Source organism: Rhinolophus sinicus, chromosome 12 (assembly GCF_057876585.1).
Source record: "Rhinolophus sinicus isolate RSI-liver-muscle chromosome 12, RSI-T2T, whole genome shotgun sequence".
Taxonomy (NCBI): Eukaryota; Metazoa; Chordata; class Mammalia; order Chiroptera; family Rhinolophidae; genus Rhinolophus; species Rhinolophus sinicus.
In genome coordinates this window covers 26,485,422-26,507,314 of record NC_142512.1, presented here as the reverse complement: position 1 = coordinate 26,507,314, position 21,893 = coordinate 26,485,422, and the positions used below count along the sequence as shown (strand labels likewise).

The 21,893-nt window shown below is 36.8% G+C and overlaps 1 protein-coding gene across 17 annotated transcripts in view; it reads right to left on the bottom strand.

Moving 5' to 3' along the window:
• The window catches only part of ACACA (acetyl-CoA carboxylase alpha), a 259,377-nt gene that overhangs the window by 193,167 nt on the left and 44,317 nt on the right, over positions 1–21,893 (bottom strand). For 10 of the 17 annotated variants that reach the window (XM_019732514.3, XM_088802082.1, XM_088802081.1 and 7 more), the window contains 2 exons: positions 9,666–9,712; positions 6,463–6,715 (listed from right to left, as the gene is read on the bottom strand). In XM_019732514.3, coding sequence (XP_019588073.3) covers positions 6,463–6,715; positions 9,666–9,712 — 300 coding nt within the window. The remainder of the gene's footprint in view (positions 1–6,462; positions 6,716–9,665; positions 9,713–21,893) is intronic. The other 7 variants (XM_019732521.3, XM_019732522.3, XM_088802085.1 and 4 more) reach the window with 1 other exon arrangement.

Below are 21,893 nucleotides of genomic sequence, written 5' to 3'. Positions count from 1 at the left end.
AAAAAAGTTCTTTAAATATGTTTTCCTTTGGTTCTTCAAACACACTTATCATAGCTACTTTGAAGACCTGTTGCCTGCTAAATCCAGCATCTAGGGACACTTGGAGGCTCTTTTGACTTCTTTTTATCCGAAACATGGGTCACACTTTCCTATTTCTTTTCATGTTTCATGATTTTCTGTTGAAAACTTGTATTAAATAATTTATTGTAGCAACTCTAGATTCTGATTTCTTTTACCCATGAGTTGTTGTTTCTACTGTTTGCTTCTTTCTTTCTTTCCTGGCTTAATAACTTGCCTGGGCTAAATCTGTGAAATCTGTCTCTCCCAAAATGGGCAGCCACTAATGCCTCAGTTCATTTTCTTTTTATTGCTTGTTTTTATGTTTAAACCTATTTCCTAAGGAGTTACCGCTATGTCTGGCACAGCCTAGATGCCAGCCAATGATTAGGTAGAGGTCACACTCCAACACCTGAAGTCGGTAAGGTGTTTGTGCTCTGTGCTCTGTTCATGTATATGTGTGAGGCAGGGTAGCACACTCAAAGTTCAGGACATTTCCAAGTCTGCCCTGGCTTTTACTTTGTCTTGGGCCTTACCATCTACTCTGTGCATGCACGTAGCCTCAGCCGGCAATGTGTGCTTGTCCCAACCAAAACCACACCTTAGTCTAGAGAAGTCATTGGCTCACCCCCATCATCCACTGCCCAAGATGGTCACTTCCACAGATACCACCACTACGTACGGGCATCACCCACAAAATGAGTAAGCTCTCGTCAATAGGGCCCGAACTGCCAGTCCTCATGGCCTACCTACACTGGCAAAACCTCCGTGCCAGCCAAGCTAAAGGGAGAGAATGGGAATAGTCCTCAGCAAGAAAACCAGGGACGCCTAGTGTTCTTATTGAATTTCAGCAGGTTTTCAGACAAACTTTTCTCAGATTTTTATATGCCTTTTGGTTGATTTCAGGGGTGTTGAAATGGTTTTGTCAAGCTTTATAGTGGTTTTTAGAGTTAAGGATTTGTCGATCGTCTCACTCAACTATAGCTGGAAGCCATGCCTATTTAATTTACATTTTAAAATTCAACTTCAGGCCGGCCCGGTGGCTCAGGAGGTTGGAGCTCCATGCTCCTAACTCCGAAGGCTGCCGGTTCGATTCCCACATGGGCCAGTGGGCTCTCAACCACAAGGTTGCCGGTTTAACTCCTCGAGTCCCTCAAGGGATGGTGGGCTGTGCCCCCTGCAACTAGCAACAGCAACTGGACCTGGAGCTGAGCTGCGCCCTCCACAACTAAGACTGAAAGGACAACAACCTGACTTGGAAAAAGTCCTGGAAATACACACTGTTCCCCAATAAAGTCCTGTTCCCCTTCCCCAATAAAAAAAAATCTTAAAAAAAAAAAAATATCTATAGGTTTAATGTTTCTTATGCCAACATTCTCAACATCTGAATTATAGCATTGACGGTATATGTTTGCTATAATCAACAGCTTTTCAAATCTAAATTTCCAAGTTTTAAGCTCTAATGTGCAAAAGGCTTAAAGAAGTTTTGCTAGTCAAAAAATTTTACTTCGCAAAATGACTCCTCCATAATAAATAATCTCATATTATACCAGTATGGCACATTTTATTTTTCTAAAAGCTTTTGCAGCTATTATTTAATTTTACCTCCACCACTAGATTTAAATGAAATCACTGCAAACTCAGGAGTGAGAGTCTAAAAAGAAAACAGAATCCTTGCTGCTTTCCTGGTCACACACAAACATATACAGCTAAAACTACATAGCTCTGTCCTTTGTGGCGTTTGATCAAATCACATCACTATTCTGGCCCCCTTAACTTCGCTCTTGACCCAATGGGAACAGAAGTTAAAAACCACTCCTGGATTCTCTCAGAATCTCACCTCATCACCATTATGTCTTGTGGATAAAAATCTGTAGTCCAGCTCTATACGAGTTTTTTCTAACCGTGGGTTTTAGGAAATACCAAAAAGCACTTTTCTTTTTAGACCTGGAAGGAGATAGGAATATAACCCACCTTCAAGGAGCAATTTCTGACTTAACTTATCACTCTCTCCCTCCAAAGCAGCAACTACTTGTCTTAAACCCCAGTGACAGAAAATCTTAACGCTGTATTTACATATATACAAACAATAGCAATTACAGATTGTTTTTAAATGAAGCTGTTAACCAAACATGCTTGCTAAACATAAAATGTTGGCCATTTGATATTTTGAGCATATATTTTAAGAAGTTTAAGAGAAAGTTAAGATGGAGCCTCAAATACTATACTATAAATACTATAACTTCAATTGTAGGATAAAAAAGGTTTAAAGAAACCACACTACCTACCCTAAGAGATCCAACTGTGGGAGTAACCTGTTTCCAACTGGACTTCAACCAGGAATTCGGCATATGACTGACAAAGCTGACTACAACCTTTGGTTGATAGCCTCGGTGATCTGGGTTTAGACCGCATTGTAAATATGCAGAACAATCTGACCTCAACTGGCACCCCACAAGGAGCAGAGAAAATGTCAATATCCATACAACTAGATGGCTCTATTACATGCCACCAAATCACACATTACTTATCAAAATTAAGATGCCCACATTCAGTCTTTAATGGTCTTTCTTCTCAAATGTTCAATTAAATATTAATAATGAGGTTCAGAACTATATGAACCTAGCTGATATCTGAACCCCTAGCCGATTATATCTAAAAGGCATAGTTGTCTACAATGAGGAATATACAATACATATTCCCACTGAGCTATAACTATGTCCTTAGGGTGTTATTTTCAAATGTTTGGGTCATAAAGCTTAGATTCATCTAGTCTTTCACTGGTACTCTACAGAAAATATGTGATGCAAGTCATTCCTGGAAAGTCTATTTTCTATTCCTGCCTACCCCAAATTCCCACTAGACTTCTTATTTAGCACCTAAAACCAAGCTCTAAACTTGGGAGGCCATTCTCATCCTATACTATGGCAGTCACTTCACTTGGTTTTAGATGACCTCCAGGTAACATCTCCGAGGAATGTACCTGCCCCTTTAATCTATATGACCTATGAAGAATTTGACTATTCATTCAGGAAGCTAATCCTAAAATCAACCAGTCTCTATTTAACTTTGGGTTCAGAGTGAAAAGGAGTAGCTGAACCAACATCCTCACTTTCATAGATGAGGAAAATGAGTCCAAAGAGGTGCCATGAGTTGATGTGGTCACACACCTAATTGGTGGCAGATTCAGAAGAGTTCTCTCTAATACCAAATAAATTTGACTCGATTTAAATTACCCTCAAGGACAACATATTGACAAGCGACTTAAGAAACGGATCAATGGAGAACCTTTGTTCTATTTTGGAACATTAGTTAGCTGAGAAGCAAATGGGAACTGGCAGTGTCTCCTGCCCAGGCTGCCGATCACACTTCAATCCATGGCTCTTCCACAAGCTATGGGTTTGAGTTTTGCAACAGGAGGACATGCAAACAAATTCTCAGGTGCACATACCACTGAACACAGTCTTTGCAATAAGAGCTATCAATTTTGGGAATGACTTAGCAACTACAAAATTGCCTTGTAACATCAACAACTGAGTGTCCTAAGGGTGGCCGGATGGCTCAGTTGGTTGGAGCGCGAGCTCTGAACAACAGGGTTGCCGGTTCAATTCCCGCGTGGGATGGTGGGCTGCACCCCCTGTAACTAAAGACTGAAAACAGTGACCGGACTTGGAGCTGAGCTGCACCCTCCACAACTAGATTGGAGGACAATGATTTGGAGCTGATGGGCCCTGGAGAAACACACTGTTCCCCAATATTCACCAATAAAAAATTTAAAAAAACAAAAACAAAAGCAAACAACAACTGAGTGTCCTATAATGCTATTTATCTTATCAGTGTCCCTTCACAATTTCCCAATCCAACAAATGTATATTCTGTTTCACATAGTCTCTTATTACATAAATTTCTCCAGGCGCTATGTGGCTTTAAGGATTTAGATTTAACTCTCAACAGGAGCACTATGACATTTTGAGAACAATTCTTGGTGGTGTGGGATTATCCAGTACATTGCAGAAGGGTTAGAATCATTGGTCCTCTTGTCTTCTCAATGCAAGCAGGCCCACTCACAACTCCCACACGTTTACAAGTGATCGCAAGGGGGGGAAGATACCACCACCAATATTAGACTTCAGGTCAACCATTAAGTGAACTATAAAGTAATAAAAAATGTTTATGTAAAAATAAAGACCTGATCCCTTTTGCCTGTCACTAAATACTGCCCTCTATTCCTCTTTATAGCCCAGACATTAGATACATAGTCATGCTCTGCACTTAAGAACAGAGATACATTCTGAGAAATGCAGCCTTAGACGATTTCATTATTGTGCGAACATCACAGAGTGCACTTACACAAACCCAGCTGGTATAGCCTCCTACACACCTAGGTATATGGTATAGCCTATTGCTCTTAGAGGAGGAAAAATAATTTTCCCTCTAGCCCTCCAGACTCTTGGCTGAGACACCCCTGTAAAAGACAGATTAATAGGAGGAAAACAAACAAAAATTTAATAACATGTATACTTCCTACATATGTGGGAGATGCCTAGGAAAACTGCCTAACTCGCCAAAGTTAGGCCACCACATTAAATACTATCTTCAACTGAAGACAAAAGAAGATGCTAGGGGGAGTCAGTTATGAGAAGTTACCAGAAAAAGCACAGTAAACAAGGGTAAGGTTGTTATGCAGATTTAAGTCTAAGAATTTCTAGAGATGAGGTTATACCTTTCTTCCCCATACAGGGAGAAAGACACTCTTACAAATATAAATGTCTTTTACAAATGGTAACTACATGGTTTTCAGAGTTTCTCCCATGTCTGCTATTTCTTAAAATTAACTACCCTAAAATAATCCTTATGTCAAATAGATATATTTTGGGGTGACAAATTCTGTTCCCGCACAGATACTGGCTACAAACCTGTACAGCATGTTACTATGCTAAATGCTATAGGCAAATGTAACACAATGGTAAATATTTGTGTGATTTGATGCACTGCGTCACTAGGCGATAGCAATCTTTCAGTTCCATTATAATCTTACCTGCGGTCTGCCATTATGTGGCACAAGACTGCAATAGTTTGTTCATTAACTCCTTAAAACCAATTTTGTCTGAACTAGTTATATAATTAAGACACTTGTATGGTCAGAGAAGTAGAGTGGAAAAGTTACTGAAACAGAATCGAAGCATCAGACTTTGAATTCCAGTTTTCAGGCTATTCATCCTTAGGTAGGTTATTTCCCCTCTCTAGGCCTCGGTTTTCTCATCTATTTAAATAAAAGGAATTAGGCTAAATTATCTCTCTGGTTCATTGCAGTTCTAGGAATCTGTGATGTAAAACATAATTAACTTGTTTAACTCTTTTCTTTTGACCTCTAAACAGCTAAATGGGACTCACTGAGACTCACGACCTCATCTTTCAAAAGAAAGGACCCCAAACCCCAGGGAAAACCCCAGGGATAAGGCAGGACAGTCACATTCAGCCAGACCCAGTATGAGATTTTACTACAGAGTCTGTATCTTGAGTATATAAACAGGAGCTTAATTTTTTATGATCCTTTAACAACAGGAGCACCAACGTAATAGCAGCAGCAATAGCGCCCTAACTCATATTTATCTAGGCTAGACCTATAATCTGAACCCTGGCTGTTTATTAGAATCGGCTGGATAGTTTTTTAAAAAGCTCTGAGCCAAGCCAATATCGAATGAATCAGAATCTGTGGTGATGGAGCTAATTTCTTAAGGCTCGCTAAGTAATTCTGATGTTCAGTGAAAATCAAGAACCACTAATCCAGAACTGTTAATTCAAGAAATGTAAAGCAAATGACCAAAGGTCAGTATATCACACAATGGTTTTGTAATCAAGCGTCAACAAATAAGAATCATTCAATGCTACTATTTACTGATATTCTCAATTACATATAGAGAATTGCGTTTCTAGAGAAACAGGAGAGAGCTCTATAACTTTATTGAGGACTGGCCTGGTCAGAAATACAATATAACTTCCTGACATGATGAAGCAGTTCAAAGAAAGATTACTACAAATTTGTCCACCGCTGCAAAAGTCCTATCAATCGTCAAGATAGTTACAACAATGGTAGTCAAAGTAGTAGAAAGACTGAAATTCCTCAACCTAACTCTCACTCTCTAGGTCTCAGTAAAAGACCCAGTACGTAGAACCAACCAGAAAAACTTGAGTTGAGAGGAACATTTAGGAAAAGACACTTGCAAAACCTATACTCCAGACAAAATACATCACTTTCCACTTCCTCATCAAAGCTTTAAGATTTGCAACATAGGAAGAGGTGAAGCAATCTTGGCTAAAGTTATTCTTGCTCTTTTCAGAACAAAATCAGTGAAACCAATAGGACAGATTAAATAAGTAACACATTGAACTTCTCTCTCTTACCTCACGTGTAAGGCCAAGCCATCCTGTAGGCTAGAGATCCCCAAGTCAGAGAGCGTATCTGAGCTGACAGAAGCTGGTGACAGCGAGCCCTCCTTCTCCTCCAGTAGGTCCAGCTTCACCAGGTTGCCTAGCTCATCCTCTGAGTTATCTTCACACACAGAACCAATTATGAATCGGGAGTGCTGGTTCAGCTCCAGAGGTTTGGCCAACGGGGACGGTTCATCCATTATTCCTTCAAAATGAGCTCTCAGAGCTATGGAGAAAATGGAAAGTGAGAAAAGCAGGTTAAGGATAATAACCCATATCTGAGAATAGCCACAGGTTATACCTAATATGCCACCGCTTGCACTTGGAAGCAAGGCAGAGTTTGAGAATTACTTTCCTTGGCTATTCTATTTCAGGGCCTTTGTTTTCTACAAGGGAGGAAAATCCACTCATGGTAACTCTGCCTAAAAAATTAAAATCAATTTCCTTTTCCTGAAAGAAATCTCTCTCAAAAAACTATCAGCCATTCCCAATCTCTTTATCAATTTGGTGATGTCCAAGAGACAATTATGATCAATGGAGAACCTTTCCATAGGTGAAAGCTGCTGGTTTTGATATAATTTTGGTTGTTAGTACTGGGGACAATGCAGGGTAACCCTATGGGAAGAGTGTTGTTTGTTTGAAACTTGGTGTTCAGAGTAAATTACATAACTATCATCTGGTTCCAAACACTACACTGTGAGACGCTATCAATTTTATATAAGCGCATTTATGTATAAATATATACATAAAATGTTTATATATGTAAACATATAAACACATGAATATACTATATGTATATGTGTGTATATACATGCACACACACACACACAGTTTACTGTAAAGCAAACTCCAAATGGATATTTTTTACTTTCAAAAAATCTTTACTTATCTCATGAGTTTTTTCTTAACTTACATCTGTCAAAAATTCACCCAAAAAATGTCTACTTTTGGCTCTAATGTACTGACAGTGGTAGGGAAGAAGTGAACCTACTATCAAATTAAAATCTATAATTAAAACAATGTAGGTGTCATCTCAATTAAGTACAAGTTTTCCAGATACGAATTAGATATTGCCAATCACTAGCAAATTAATTTACAAGAACCAAAACATAGTTTAAAGCCCATAACAATAAAAACCAAAAGTAAATGAAACAATATTGTCATTCCAAAATCTTATTTAAAAAACTTCAAAAGTACACGTCAACTTAGTATTAATATTAAACAGCTTGTAGCTTAATCAACAATATTAATTCAGAGAGTAATTATTCCCAATTCTGATTCTAAGGTGCTACTATAACAGACAGTATATCAAGATAGTAAGAAATTTATTGTTAATAAATTGTATATGCTGAAAACCACTTTGAGGCATGAAAGTAGGTAGACAGCAGTGTTCTTTGACATGAAAAACAAAACATCAAGATTTAAAAATATTTAGGAATCACCACTGAACATGTTAAAATTATACATGTACCATTACTTCTGTGTAATCTGAATCAGAGCTTATTAATTTATAAGACAGAACAGTTTTTGTAACGCTAGAACAGTGACTCTCAATGTGTGATTTCCAGACCAGGAGCAACACCACCTGGGAATCTGTTAAAAGTACACATTCTTGGGCCCTACCACAGATAGCCTAACTGTATCAGAACCTATAGGTTAGAGCCCAGTAAATCTATAGTTTAACAGGTTCTAAAGTTTGAGAGTCACTGTGCTAGAATAAAATAGTAATGACAAATTGCCAGGAATGCTAAAAAATACCTATAGACATTTCCTGAAAGTGAGTTGGACATTACTTAAGCTAACTTTTATTTTAAAAACTAGAATCAAATATAAAAGTATCATGCAATAGGAAAATGTTGACATCTAAATCTACCATATATTTCTCCCTTGAAATATTAGGTTTCTTTAAAAAGATTATTTCGGGGCCAGCCCGGTGGCTCAGGTGGTTGGAGCACCATGCTCCTAACGCCAAGGTTGCCAGTTCGATTCCCACATGGGCCAGTGAGCTGCGCCCTGTACAGCTAAGATTGTGAACAACAGCTCTCCCTGGAGCTGGGCTGCCATGAGCAGCCATGTGCTGCCATGAGTGGCCGGTGGCCAGTGTGAGTGGCTGGGAGCTAGTGTGAGCAGCCAGCAGTTGGCAAGAGCTACTGTGAGCTGCTCAGCAGGGGAGAGCACAAGGCTCATAATACCAGCATGGGCCAGGGAGCTGTGTCCTACACAACTAGACTGAGAAACAACGGCTTGAACTGGTGTGGGGGGGAGGTAGAAAAAGAGGGGGGGGAATTTATTTTATATGTCACCAAATTTTATAAAGAGGTTCATTTCTAGAACCTTAAAAAAAAACCAAATCATTTAAAAAGAGAAAAAAAGGAAGGAAGGAAAAAAGGGAGAGACAGAGGAGGGGGAGGGGGAAGTTCTAAGAGATTGACCACTCTGAACGCCAGAAGGTACAGCAGCAAAAAGGCTACTTCTTTCACATTTTACATAAGTGAATAATCAAGTTTAAAAATAATAGATTAAAAAAAAAATTCCATTTCCACTAACAGAAAATAATCGCTGCCTTCTTCACAAGAGAAATAAGTAAGGCTCTCAGGGGCAGCTTATACGTAGTCTGATCGAAATTAGGTGACTACACTAAAAAATAAAATTCATGTGAAAGAAGTATTTCTCTGACTGCATAGAAGAAGAAAAAGAAAGCATTAACTAATAAATGAAAGGCCCCAGAAGGTCAACCTCAAATTTTTCCTTCCTAGCTAAGAAGAACATGAAGGCAGCCTTCCCTAAAGGGTTGCAAAGATTGGAAGTAGCTTAGTGTCAACAGCTCAAGAGTCTGTTCACCAACCAGCAAACTCTACTGAATGGCATTTCCAGGCACAAGCCTGCAAACCACAAGAAAAGAGAGGTCATGTATGGAAAATCACTGAACAGCTGTCCAGACACTCTAGAAGCTACTTCACAGCTCGTCCCACTTCCATTTATTCTAGTCCTGAATTAATGAGAAAAGGTGGTGAAATACTACCACTGTCAGACTTGTTCACGCAAATGATTCCCCCTAAATCTACCTATATTCTTTTGTGGAAGGTAACTTTAAACATAAAAGCTTAATATTTTAGCACACGAACATAAAATTTTTATCACACTGAAAACATAAAGGAGCATTATCTGTAACTGACCTCTTATAATTCTTACTGTCTGAGCAGATATCCACTTCCAAAAAGAACTAAAGAGAAAAAGAGAGAGAGAGAGATTTGAAGTGTTTTTTTTAAAGAAACCCTAATTTTATTATTAACGGTTTTGTTCAGCATAATACAAAACTAATAAAACCCATAAAGTATCATTTTCTGGTCAAATCTATTATTTAGAAGCGTAAAGTTTAGTTGGTTATTACTTGTTCAAATCTGTAAATCAAAAGCATTACATATTCAGACTTTATTATTCATGAAAGTATTAAACAATAATCCAAGCTTACTATTTCACAATGTGCCTTTTCCAATTGTATACCTGGATGAACACATTCCAACACTATGATTTCCAATATTTCATCAAAAAGGAGGCACTGTGGAGAAGAGAATCACTATATTCTCTACAACTCATCAGGCTCTGATTATGTCTCCAAATGGTTATATCCACCCAGAAAGCCAGGGAGAGGACAAATCTCCCATTAGATTAAGTCCCTGAACTCTAAGGGACGAAGGAGTCTAGCTACTTCCAAAATCCTGGGTTTCCATCTAGGCCCAACAATTTAAATGCATCCAGGGTAAAAATCCTCAACTTTGACTATGCACGAATATAACAACAACCTGTGGAGCTTCTTAAACTCCATCCAGATCTACTGAATCAGAATCACTGCTGGAAACCCAGAGATCTAAATATTAAATTCCACAGTTGATTGACACAGTTCCACTGGTCTGAGGTGGAGAACAAAACAGAAAGAAGTAACACAGGTAGGGAAATCCAGAACTTCTAAGAGAGGACCCTGAATGACAAGTGACAGGATTGGGGACAGTGCAGGTATGTTAACTGGGGAATTAGGATTTATCCAATTATGTAGTCTGAGCTAGTATTATTCCCTACAATTGTGGTAGGGAAGGGGGTGAGAAAACGAAGGAAAAAGTAAGTACAGTTGTTCACCTTTGAACGACACAGGTTTGAACTGCTCGGGTCCACTTATATGCAGATTTTTTTCAATGAACACTGTAAGTGTATTTTCTTTTCCTCATAGTTTTCTTAATAACATTTCTTCTCTAGTTTAATTTATTGTAAGAATACAGCATATAATACATATAACATGCAAAATATGTGTTAATTGACTGTGTCATTGGTAAGGCTTCTGGTCAACACTAGGCTATTAGTTAAGTTTTTGGGAAGTCAAAAGTTATATGTGAATTTTCGACTGCATGCAGTAGGGTGGGGGTTGGCTCCCCAAACCCTACTCTGTTCAAGGGTCAACTGTAATTTGGATCAGATGTAACCAAAGGTGCAGTGGAGCTGGAGTCAAAGCCGAGGACCCAAGATCAAACTCTGGCTCTGTCAAGTAATGGCAGTGCAAACTTGAACAAGTCTCTATCTTCCTTATCTGTAGAGATAAAAGGAAGGTCATACGTACCTCATGAGACTGCTGTTGAGGACCCAGAATAAATGAAAGGTTTTTGTAAACTATGATGCACTAGACCAGTGTTTTTCAAACTATGGGTTACCACCAAGCAGAATGGTAAGAAATCCATTTAGGGGTTCCAACCAACATTTAAAAAATGAAGTAGGATAACAAATGTTATGGGTGCAACATACTTTATAAGGATAAACATTGTTTTGTAAATTTTTTAATCAGTGATATATACCGGGGGTGTCAAAAAAATGTATATATATTTTAAGAGATATTAACACTTTGGTCAACGTTGCTCAAGCAGTAGTTCGCCATAATCAGAAGTGTCTGGCCGCTGATGGTAACCACTTTGAGCACCTCTTGTGATTGCAAAAGTCAAATGTGACTTGTATTTATCTTTTGTTATCGGTATATATTAATACAGTTTTTTCCTTTCTTAAAACGTGTATACATTTTTCTGGCACCCTCTGTATGTCATGACATCAACATCTTATCGTGAGTTGTGTCAAAAAGTCTTAAAGCCACCATTAATCCTCACTCTCCTGCCCCTCTTATACTCCCCCCAGAGAGCCAGCACAGTGAGTTAAGTACCTAAACCAATGGTTCTTAAAACTTTCTTAGGTCAAGACACTACTAGAAATCTGATAAAAGCTATGGACCCTTTCCTGACAAAAATTCACCCTCACACACGTTTGTTTGCATACAAGTTTGGGATCCCTAAAGGCTTGCCGTGAATCAGTTAAGATCTCTTTGGAGTTGACCTCTGCAGAAGGCCCATATAGCTGCTGTCTTATTATCTCCAAAACTAGGCTTCTCCCCAGATACAGTTGTAGGATATTCTGTTTATCCAAGTAAAATTTTTTGTCATGATATCAAATTTACAGCAATGTCAAATTTTCTTTTCTTTAAAAAATATATATGGGATGGCCAGATGGCTCAGTTGGTTAGAGCGTGAGTTCTGAACAAAAAGGCTGCCGGTTCGATTCCCACATGGGATGGTGGGTTGCGCTCCCTGCAACTAGATTGAAAACAGCGACGGGGTTAGGAGAATTGCCTGAAGAAACACATGGTCCCCCAATATTCCCCAATAAAATTTATTTTTTAAAAAAGAATATATATATATTATATCTATCTATCTATCTATCTATCTATCTATCTATCTATCTATCTATCTATCTATCTATATGTTCTTGAACTTTTATTTGGGGACTCCTAAAAATATTTGCAGAAGGCTCCCAAACTGTACTCAATGTTCTTGAAAATGAGGTAAAAGCTAATTATAGCTAATGCACTTATTTAAGAGTCAGCATACATTTCATTCAGAGATACTTCTCTAAATAAAACAGATTTTACCAAGCTTAGTTAGTATGTTCTCCTTGAACTCAAATGACACTATTTTCCAAGCAATTCTAATAAAAGGCAGTGATTAGTTTTCATAGCCACCAATAAAGGTATCTGAGCTAACATCCTTGCCTTTTAAGCCATAGTAACTTAATTTCATTTTTTCAAAAAAAATTATTGAATTTTTCATTTTTCTCATTTTATTGATGACCTTTAAATGGATTCTGGTATTCAGCATCCACAAGAGAGTTGTTTTTTTGTTGTTGTTTTTTAAAGATTTTATTGGGGAAGGGGAACAGGACTTTATTGGGGAACAGTGTGTACTTCCAAGACTTTTTTCCAAGTCAAGTTGTTGTCCTTTCAATCTTAATTGTGGAGGGTGCCATTCAGCTTCAAGTTGTTGTCCTTTCAGTCTTAGTTGTGGAGGGCGCAGCTCAGCTCCAGGTCCAGTTACCATTACTAGTTGCAGGGGACACAGCCCAACATCCCTTGCAGGACTTGAGGAATCGAACTGGAAACCTTGTGGTTGAGAGCCTGCACTCCAACCAACTGAGCCATCCAGGAGGCAGCTCAGCTTAAGGTGCTGTGTTCCATCTTAGTTGCAGGGGGCGGAGAGCACCATCCCTTGCGGGACTCAAGGAGTTTAACCGGCAACCTTGTGGTTGAGAGCTCACTGGCCCATGTGGGAATTGAACCAGCAGCCTTCAGAGTTAGGAGCATGGAGCTCCAACCGCCTGAGCCAACGGGCCGGCCTTGTTTTGTTTTTTAATTTTTTATTGGGGAACAGTGTGTTTCTCCAGGTCCTATCAGCTCCAAGTCATTGTCCCTCAATCTACTTGGGGAGGGTACAGCTCAGCTCCAAGTCTAGTCACTGTTTTCAATCTTAGTTGCAGGGGCTGTAGCCCACCATCCCATGTGAGACTTGAACTAGCAACCTTGTTGTTGAGAGCCCGCGCTCTAACTAACTGAGCCATTGGCCGCCCCAAGAGAGTTTTTCTTTTTAAGCCACACTTTATTTCCTGAAACTTCTAAATTTTAAAATAACAAGCATTTGTGTTCCAAATGGTGAGATGGATGTGTATTCAAAGATAAATAAGAGTTGGTCCCTGGCTAAATGGCTATAGATGCCTAAATAAACAATTACAGTAGTATAATAATTGCTAGGTGTGGAAACACAAGTGATGGGTACTTTATCCAAATTTAGAGGAGGTAATGGCAAGGACAGGGATCAAGGAGACTTCCTGCAGTGAGATGACATTAGCAATGAAATACTGGAGAGATAAACAGGAGGGAGAGGAAGGAGCATTCCATGTAGAAGGAGCCACTGGATAAAGACCTAGAAGGTGGAATACGATGACTTCTGAGAAATACTAGATCTGAATGGTTGCAGGAGCTTGAAGTCATTTCCTTCAAGAGCCAGCTGGAGACTTTGGGGGAATTTTTTTTTTCTTTTGTAAAACAGGAGCATATTTCTTTAGGGTATAGTAATCAGAGAAAATAACATGGTATAACTGTCTGTCCTAATCCTCATTTCTCAATCCAGGGTAAGAATATTTTTCAAGGGTGAAGTTGGTATAAGCTTCTGCATCTTTTAAGGAATGATTAAAGAAGTCTTGCCAAACTTCTGGATAAAGATGGTGGGTTGAATACACATCCACATTGCTCCTGCCTGAAATCCCACTAGAACAAAGGTAAAGAAAAAAAAATTTAAAGGCATAATCCACGAAAAGATCCCCCCACCAAAAGAATGTCAGGGGAGACAACAATAAGATAATTTACTTGGAAAGCTGTTGGAAAAGCGATAAATGACTATTCAGGCCCAAGAAAACTGAATTATAAGCCATCTGTGCTAAAGTTAGAATCAATACAATTTATATTAGAATCTCCAAAATGTTCAGGAAATAGAAGTGAAAGGTGGAACTAAAATAAAGAGGATTGGTTGAAATTCTGTTTCAGAAGCTTTAGATCCTTAGATTCTCTTCCCAACTAGTAAAGCCAGGTGCCTGCTACTCTACCATCCTGAAAAAACCTGAAGATTTATTCTCTAGAGAGAGTTAAACAGAGGATCTGTGGAATGGGGGATACAAGCAACAGTAAAGGGGAGGGAACCATATTGAAAATGGAGAGATTAAGTAAACATACTGAGTAAGACCTCCATCAGTTCTTCAATCTCCCTCTTAAATTTAAGTTGACAATTAAGGATGACTAGATATCTGAGGGAAAACCTCCAACAGAAAAGAATTTTTTTAAAAAAGGAAACCCACTACCTATAGAAAAAAAATTGCAACTTTAAGAGCTTATGCAGAACAAGAAAACATTAAAAATGGGAAGAGAGGGAGCAACCTCACTTCTGTGGTGTTTTTCCCCAAAAACCTGTAACAATAGTATAATCATGAGAAAACAACAGACAAATTTGAATTAAGGGACATTCTACAAAATACTTGAACAGTCCTCTTCAAAACTGTCAAGGTCATTAAAAAATAAAAAGACTAAGAAACTATCATAACTATCACAGATCAGGGAAGACTAAGGAGACATAACCACTAAAATGTAATATCCTGAATTAGATCCTGGAACAGAAAAATAAGTCAATTAAAAAAAAAACAAGAACTGGGGAAATCTGAACAAAGTCTATAGTTTAGTTAATACTATTCAGCCAATGTCAATTTCTTAATTTTGACAAAGGTACTGTGGCTATGTAAGATATTAACATTATAGAAGCTTGGCAAAGGGTATGCCTGCATACCTTAGATACTATCTTTGCAACTTTTCTGGAACTCTAAAATTACTTCAAAATTCAAAAATAATTATTTTAATTTTAATTTTATAGGACTATTATTATCCTAAGAGAGCTAAGAGAAGATATTACATACATGAAACACAACAGGATATTTTTAAAAGACACATTTAAAGAACAAGAAAGTTCTTAGAAGTTAAAAATATAATCATAGCAGTTAAAATATTCAACACAAGAGTTAGACGATAAAGTTGAGAAAAATCTTTCATAAATAAGAATAAGATAAAGAGATGAACAACAGGAGAGAAAAGATATAGGAACTAAAGAACCTATTCAGAAGCTATAACATATGAATAATAGGAGCTCCCAAAAATGAGAACAGAAATAGAAAAATATAATTAATGTAATAATGCAAGACTAAAGGGCATGATTGTCAGATTAAGAAGGCCCACCAATAGCCTACTAAAATGAATAAAAACTGACAGACACCAAGGAATAGCACTGAAATTTCAAAAACTAAAGACGAAGATAAGACCCAGAAGCTTCCAGAGAGAAAAAAAAAGGGTCACGTACAAAGGATCAAGAATCAGAATGCCCTTCAGACTTATCAGCAACAACACGGGAAGTATAAAATGAATGAAACAATGCCTTCAAAATTCTGAAGGAAAATTGTTTCCAACCTAAAATTCTAGGCCCAATCAATCGTTGATCAACTGTGAGAATTGGATAAAGATATTTTCAGATAGCACAATCTCAAAATAATCACCACCCATAAAATACAGGTGCAGCCAGTTGGCTCAGTTGGTTAGAGCATAGGGCTCATGACACCCAGGTCGCCGATTTGATTCCCAGGGGGACCAGTGAGCTGCACCTTCCACAACTAGATTGAAAACAATGACTTGATTCGGAGCTGAGATGCACCCTCCACAACTAGATTGAAAACAACGACTTGACTTGGAGCTGATGGGTCCTGGAAAAGCACACTGTTCCCCAATATTCCCCAATTAAAAAAAAACACCACATAGCAAAATGACAGTAAACCAAAGAGAGTGAGGTGCCTATACTAATATCAATCAAAACAGACTTAAAATAAAAAAAGTTACAAGAGACAAAGAAGGACATTATATATTAAGAAAAGTTTCAATACAGCAAGAAGAGATAATTATAAACATTTATGCACCTAATGACAGACTATCAAAACACATAAAGCAAAGACTGATAGAATTGAAGGGAGAAATAGTTCTACAATAATAGTTGGAGACTGCAATACCCAACTCACAATAATGGATACAACTACCAGACAGGGATAAGTAAGGAAATAGAGGACTTAAACAACACAATAGAGCAACTATATCTAATAGACATATACAGAACACTCTATCCAACAACAACAGCATACACATTCTTCTCAAGTGCACATGGGATATTTTCCAGGACAGACCACATGTTGGGCCACAAGTTAAGTCTCAACATATTATAAAAGATAGGTATCATACAATGTATCTTCTTTGACCATAAAGCGAATTCAACAACAGAAGTGGAAAAAATTGTGAAAATTAAACAACACATTGTTAAACAACCAATAGATCAAAGAAGAAATCACAAGGCAAATTAGAAGGTATTTAGACAAGTGAAAATGAAAACTCAACCAAAACTTATAAGATGAGGTGAAAGTGAAGCTAAGGGGAACATTTATAGCTATAAACCCTTAAAGTGAAAAACAAAGACTTGTTTCAAACCAAGAAAATAACTTTACAACTTAAGGAACAAGGAAAAGAAAAGCAAACTAAACTCAAAGCTAGCAGAAGGAAGGAAATAATAAACAGAGCAGAGATAAAATGAAACAGAGAACAGAAAAACAACAGAGAAAAATCAATGAAACCCAAAGTTGGTTCTTTGAAAAGACCAGCAAAATAGACAAACCTTTATCTAGAAGAACTATGAGATAGAAGACGCTAATTACTAAAATCACAAGTGAAAGTGGGGACGTTACTACTGATTCTACAGAAAGGAAAAAAGATTATAAGAGAGTACGATCAATAATTGTACACCAACAAATTGAATAACTAGATGAAATAGACAAAATGTATCAGGACTAAATCACAAAGAAATAGAAAACCTGAATACAGCAATAAATAATGAGATTGAATCAAATAAAAAATTTCCCACAAAGAATAGCCCTGGACCTGATGGCTTCACTGGTAAATTGTACCAAACATTTAAAGAAGAACTAGTATCAATTCTTCTCAACCTTTTCCAAAATATTGAAATAAGGGAACACTTCTTAACTCATTCTATAAATCTATCATTACTCTGATACCAAAGACAGACAAAGACACTACAAGAAAGGAAAACTAAAGACTAATATCCTTTATGAACATTGATGCATTAAAAGGGTTACATATTATGACCATCTGGGATGAAAGGATATAAGGGTTACACTGGATTCCTAGAATGCAAAGGTGGTTCAATATATGAAATCTGATTAGTGTAATACACCACATTAAGAGAATGAAGGGAAAAAACTCACATGATCATCTCAATTGAGGCAGAAAAAGCATTTGACAAAATTCAACACACTTTCATGATAAAAAACAATCAACAAACTAGGAATAGAAGGAAACTTCCTCACATAAATAAGCTCATACATTAAAAATAAATAAATAAATAAAAGCATAGCAAACATCATACTTAATGGTAGAAGACCGAAAGCTTTCCTCTAAGATTAGAAATAAGGCAAGGATGTCACTTTCAGAACTTCTATTTAACATAGTATTAGAAATTCTAGCCAGAGCAATTACGGTAGGTAACATAAAAATAAATACATAAAAGGCATTCAATTTGGAAAGAAGTGAAATTATCTCTCTTTGCAGATGATATGATCTTATTATGTAGAAAACAATAAAGATTTTACCATAGAAAAGAAAAAACTGTTAGAACTAATAAATTCAGCAAAGTTGCAGGCTACAAAGTCAACACACAAAGATCAGTTGCATTTCTATACACTAACAATGAACAATATGTAAAGAAAATTACAAGAATAATTGCATTTACAATAGTGTCAAAAAGAATAAAATACTTAGGAATTAATTTAACCAAGGAAGTGAAAGGCTTACACGATGAAAACCATAAAACATTGCTGAAAGAATGAAAAACATAAATAAATGAAACCATGTTCATGGATTGAAAGATTTAATACTGTTAAAATGTCAATATTACCCAAAGTGATCTACAAATTCAATGCAATCCCTATCAAAATCCCAATGACTTTTTTTTGCAGAAATAGAAAAATCCATCCTAAAACTCAGATGGAATCTCAAGGGACCCCAAATAGCCAAAAAAAATCTTGAAAAAGAACAAAACTGGAGGACTTGTACTTCCTGATTTCAAAACTTACTACAAAGCCACAGTAATCAAAAGAGTGTGGTACTGGAATAAAGACAGACATATAAACCAATGAAATAGAAGAGAGCCTAGAAACAACCCTTGCATACATGGTCAAATGATATTTGACAGGCTGCTAAGACCATTTAATGGAGAAAGGACAGCCTTTTCAACAAATGGTGCTGGGAAAATGAATCTCCACATGCAAACATATGAAGTTAGACACCTACCTTATACAATATATAAAAATTAACTCAATATGGATCAAGGACCTAAATGTTAAGACATAAAACAATAAAACTCTTAGAAGAAAACATAGGACAGAAGTTTCATTACATCAGATATGGCAAAGATTTTATGGATATGACACCAAAATCACAGGTAACAAAAAAAAGACATACTGGACTTCTTGAAAATTAAAAAAAAAAAAATTGCTCATCAAGACACTATCAACAGAGTAAAAAGGCACCCTAAAGAATGGGAAAAAATATCTGAAAATCATACGAGGGCATTAATATCCAGAATATCTAGAGAACTCCTAAAACTCAACAAAAAAACCCGATTCAAAAATGGGCAAAGGACTTGAATAGACATTTCTCCAAAAAAGATATATGAATGGCCGATAAAAACATCAATATGCTCAACACCACTAATCATTAGGGAAATGTAAGTAAAAACTACAATGAGATACTACCCTACAGTCCTTAGGATAGCTACTATCAAAAAAACAGAAAACAAGTGTTGGTGAGAACGTGGAGAAATTGGAGCCCTTCAGCACTGTTAGTGGGAATGTAAACTGGTAGAGCTGCTAAGGAAAAAAGTACAGTGGTGCCTCAAAAAATTAAAAATAGAATTACCAAATGATCCAGCAATTGTACTTCTGGGTATATACCCAAAAGAACTGAACGCAAGGTCTCAAAGAGATATCTATACATCCGTGTTCATAGTGGTGTTATTCACAATCATTAAAACATGGAAAAAACCCAAAGTTGTAAGTATGTGATACTATGTCTGTTGCATTTTTGACAAAAATGGTTAACTTCAATCTAATAATGATAAAACAATCAGACAAATCCAGATTGTAGAACCTTTTACAAGACAACTAACCTGTACTCTAAAAACAGCAATGAAAGATAAATGCCATGAAAGACAAAAAAGGATAGGGTGATTGTTCTACATTAAGCAAACTAAATACACTTGAGAATTAAGTGTAATAAATGATTCTTTTTTTCTTTTTCTTTTCTTTTTTTTTTTTTTTTTGGTGGAAAGAAAAGCAGGTTTATTCCAAAATGCCAGCATTAAGGGAAGACAGTGGACTCCCTGTCCTAAAGACTAGCTTCTTTCTCTTAGTACCACCACAGGTTTTATAGGCACACAAGGAGGGACAGAACAAAGGAAGGAGAAATTGCCCAGGCAACTCCAGGAAAAAGCACTTCCTAGAAGTTGGCCTGTCCCAGGGTGAGGAGTGAATCCCATTCAGATGCCAAAAACCCCTCCCAAGTGACGGGGCCAGGCATGCACACAGGCCCAAAGTAAACAGAACCATTGAAACTGGTATGCATAGTAAATATATAGCAACTAGAGTTATTAAGGTTTGGCAGGAGGGGAATGAAGCAAAAAAAATTTTTTTCAAAAAGTCCCAAGCCAAATCTCAGTCAAATCAAATTACATCAGAGGTTTAAATTTCAAAAATAGAAGATACAGAATCACCGTAATAAATGATTCTTGACTGGATAATTAATTAAAACATAATCAGTTATAAAGGATATTATTGGGACAAGTGAAGGAACTTAAAATGGACTATATGTTAGATATTGTATGAGTGTTAAATTTGGGGGATCTAGAATGTTAAGTGATTAAAAAGGAGAATGTCCTAGTTCTCTGAAGAAAATGCAGAAATAGGGGTGAAGTGTCACGAGGTCTGCAATTTTCTTTGAAATTATTCAGAAAAGAATTACATATATATGTACACATATATTCAGATGTATATGTATATACATACGAGAGATAATGCAAAGGTGGCAAAATGTTTAAAATTGGTGAATCTAGGTCAAAGGTACAGTAGTATTTATTTTACTCCTTTGTAAGCTTAAAATTTTTCAAAATAAAAAGTTTGTAAAAAATATTTACCTCCCATGCACACTTTCTATGATGCCACTGGAGGATATTCTCCACCAAAATGAGGAGATAAACCAATAACAGCGAAAACATGGGAAATGATTTCTCTAAACAGAAAAGAAATTAAGAGAATCCCCAGGATGATAGTGAAGCTTAAGCCCAGGATGACAGCTATGTGACAGACGCAGAGGGCAAATAATTTAGATTGGAGCCAGTCTTAGAGTCTGGGAGCGCTTTTACAGAAGACCAAAATTAATAGAATAACTGACCATCTCAACGTTATGAGAGATTTGGAAAACTGGTGAAGAGTGAGGTTAAATGAATGACAAGTTTTCTATTTCAATGAATAGGAAACTAAGCAAACAAAAATCAAGACTATATTAGCTCTAAGGAAAGAGGTGTTTAAAAAAGAAGTCATGGCATATTATGCAACTAGATTCTATATAGCATTTACAGATTTATAACTATGTAAACACTGAATATTGACATAACCGAAGTTACAATACAACTCGGCCGGATAGTTGGTTGCACCCATGGTAAAGTCAAAAATGAACAGGGAGGGTAAGGAAAGGAAAGAGAGACAAATCCTGACTTCCACAGTAGGACATCAAAATGAAAAATCAAGACAGGAAAACGAGTATATTATTTACAGACAAAAGGGTATAATAACAAACATATCAGCTAAAATAAATGAAAGTGGGGAGGGGCTAAGGACTACTGTTTTACTATAACAAACTGTGGAACAAGAGGACTTTTAAAACTATGTGCATGTATAACTGTGATGAAAATAAAATGTAAAAAGTTCATCTCTCTCTGAATATTAAGTGAAGAAACCAAAGGTGTCGAATGGTGTGTTAAGTATGTATAATCTGGATAAAAAATTGGCAGAGTGGGCAGAGAATACATGAGTATTTACTTAAAAATGAATAAAATCTGATAACTATTAAAAAATCAATAACTTTAAATTTAAGTTAATATATCTGATCATTACTATCAAGAAATTATAATAAGAAATTAACAACACTGCTTAAAATTTTTCTGGTGAAGGGAATTGCATGGCTGCAAGACAAAAGTCAGGGTGAACAATGTACCTGTATATGCTTTTGTACATTTAAAATTTTACTAAGTGGATGTACTACTTATGCATTGGCAACTGAAGATTTTAAATAAGTTTTAATAAAAAGTTTTACCCAATTAATTCCATGCCCTTCTGATCCC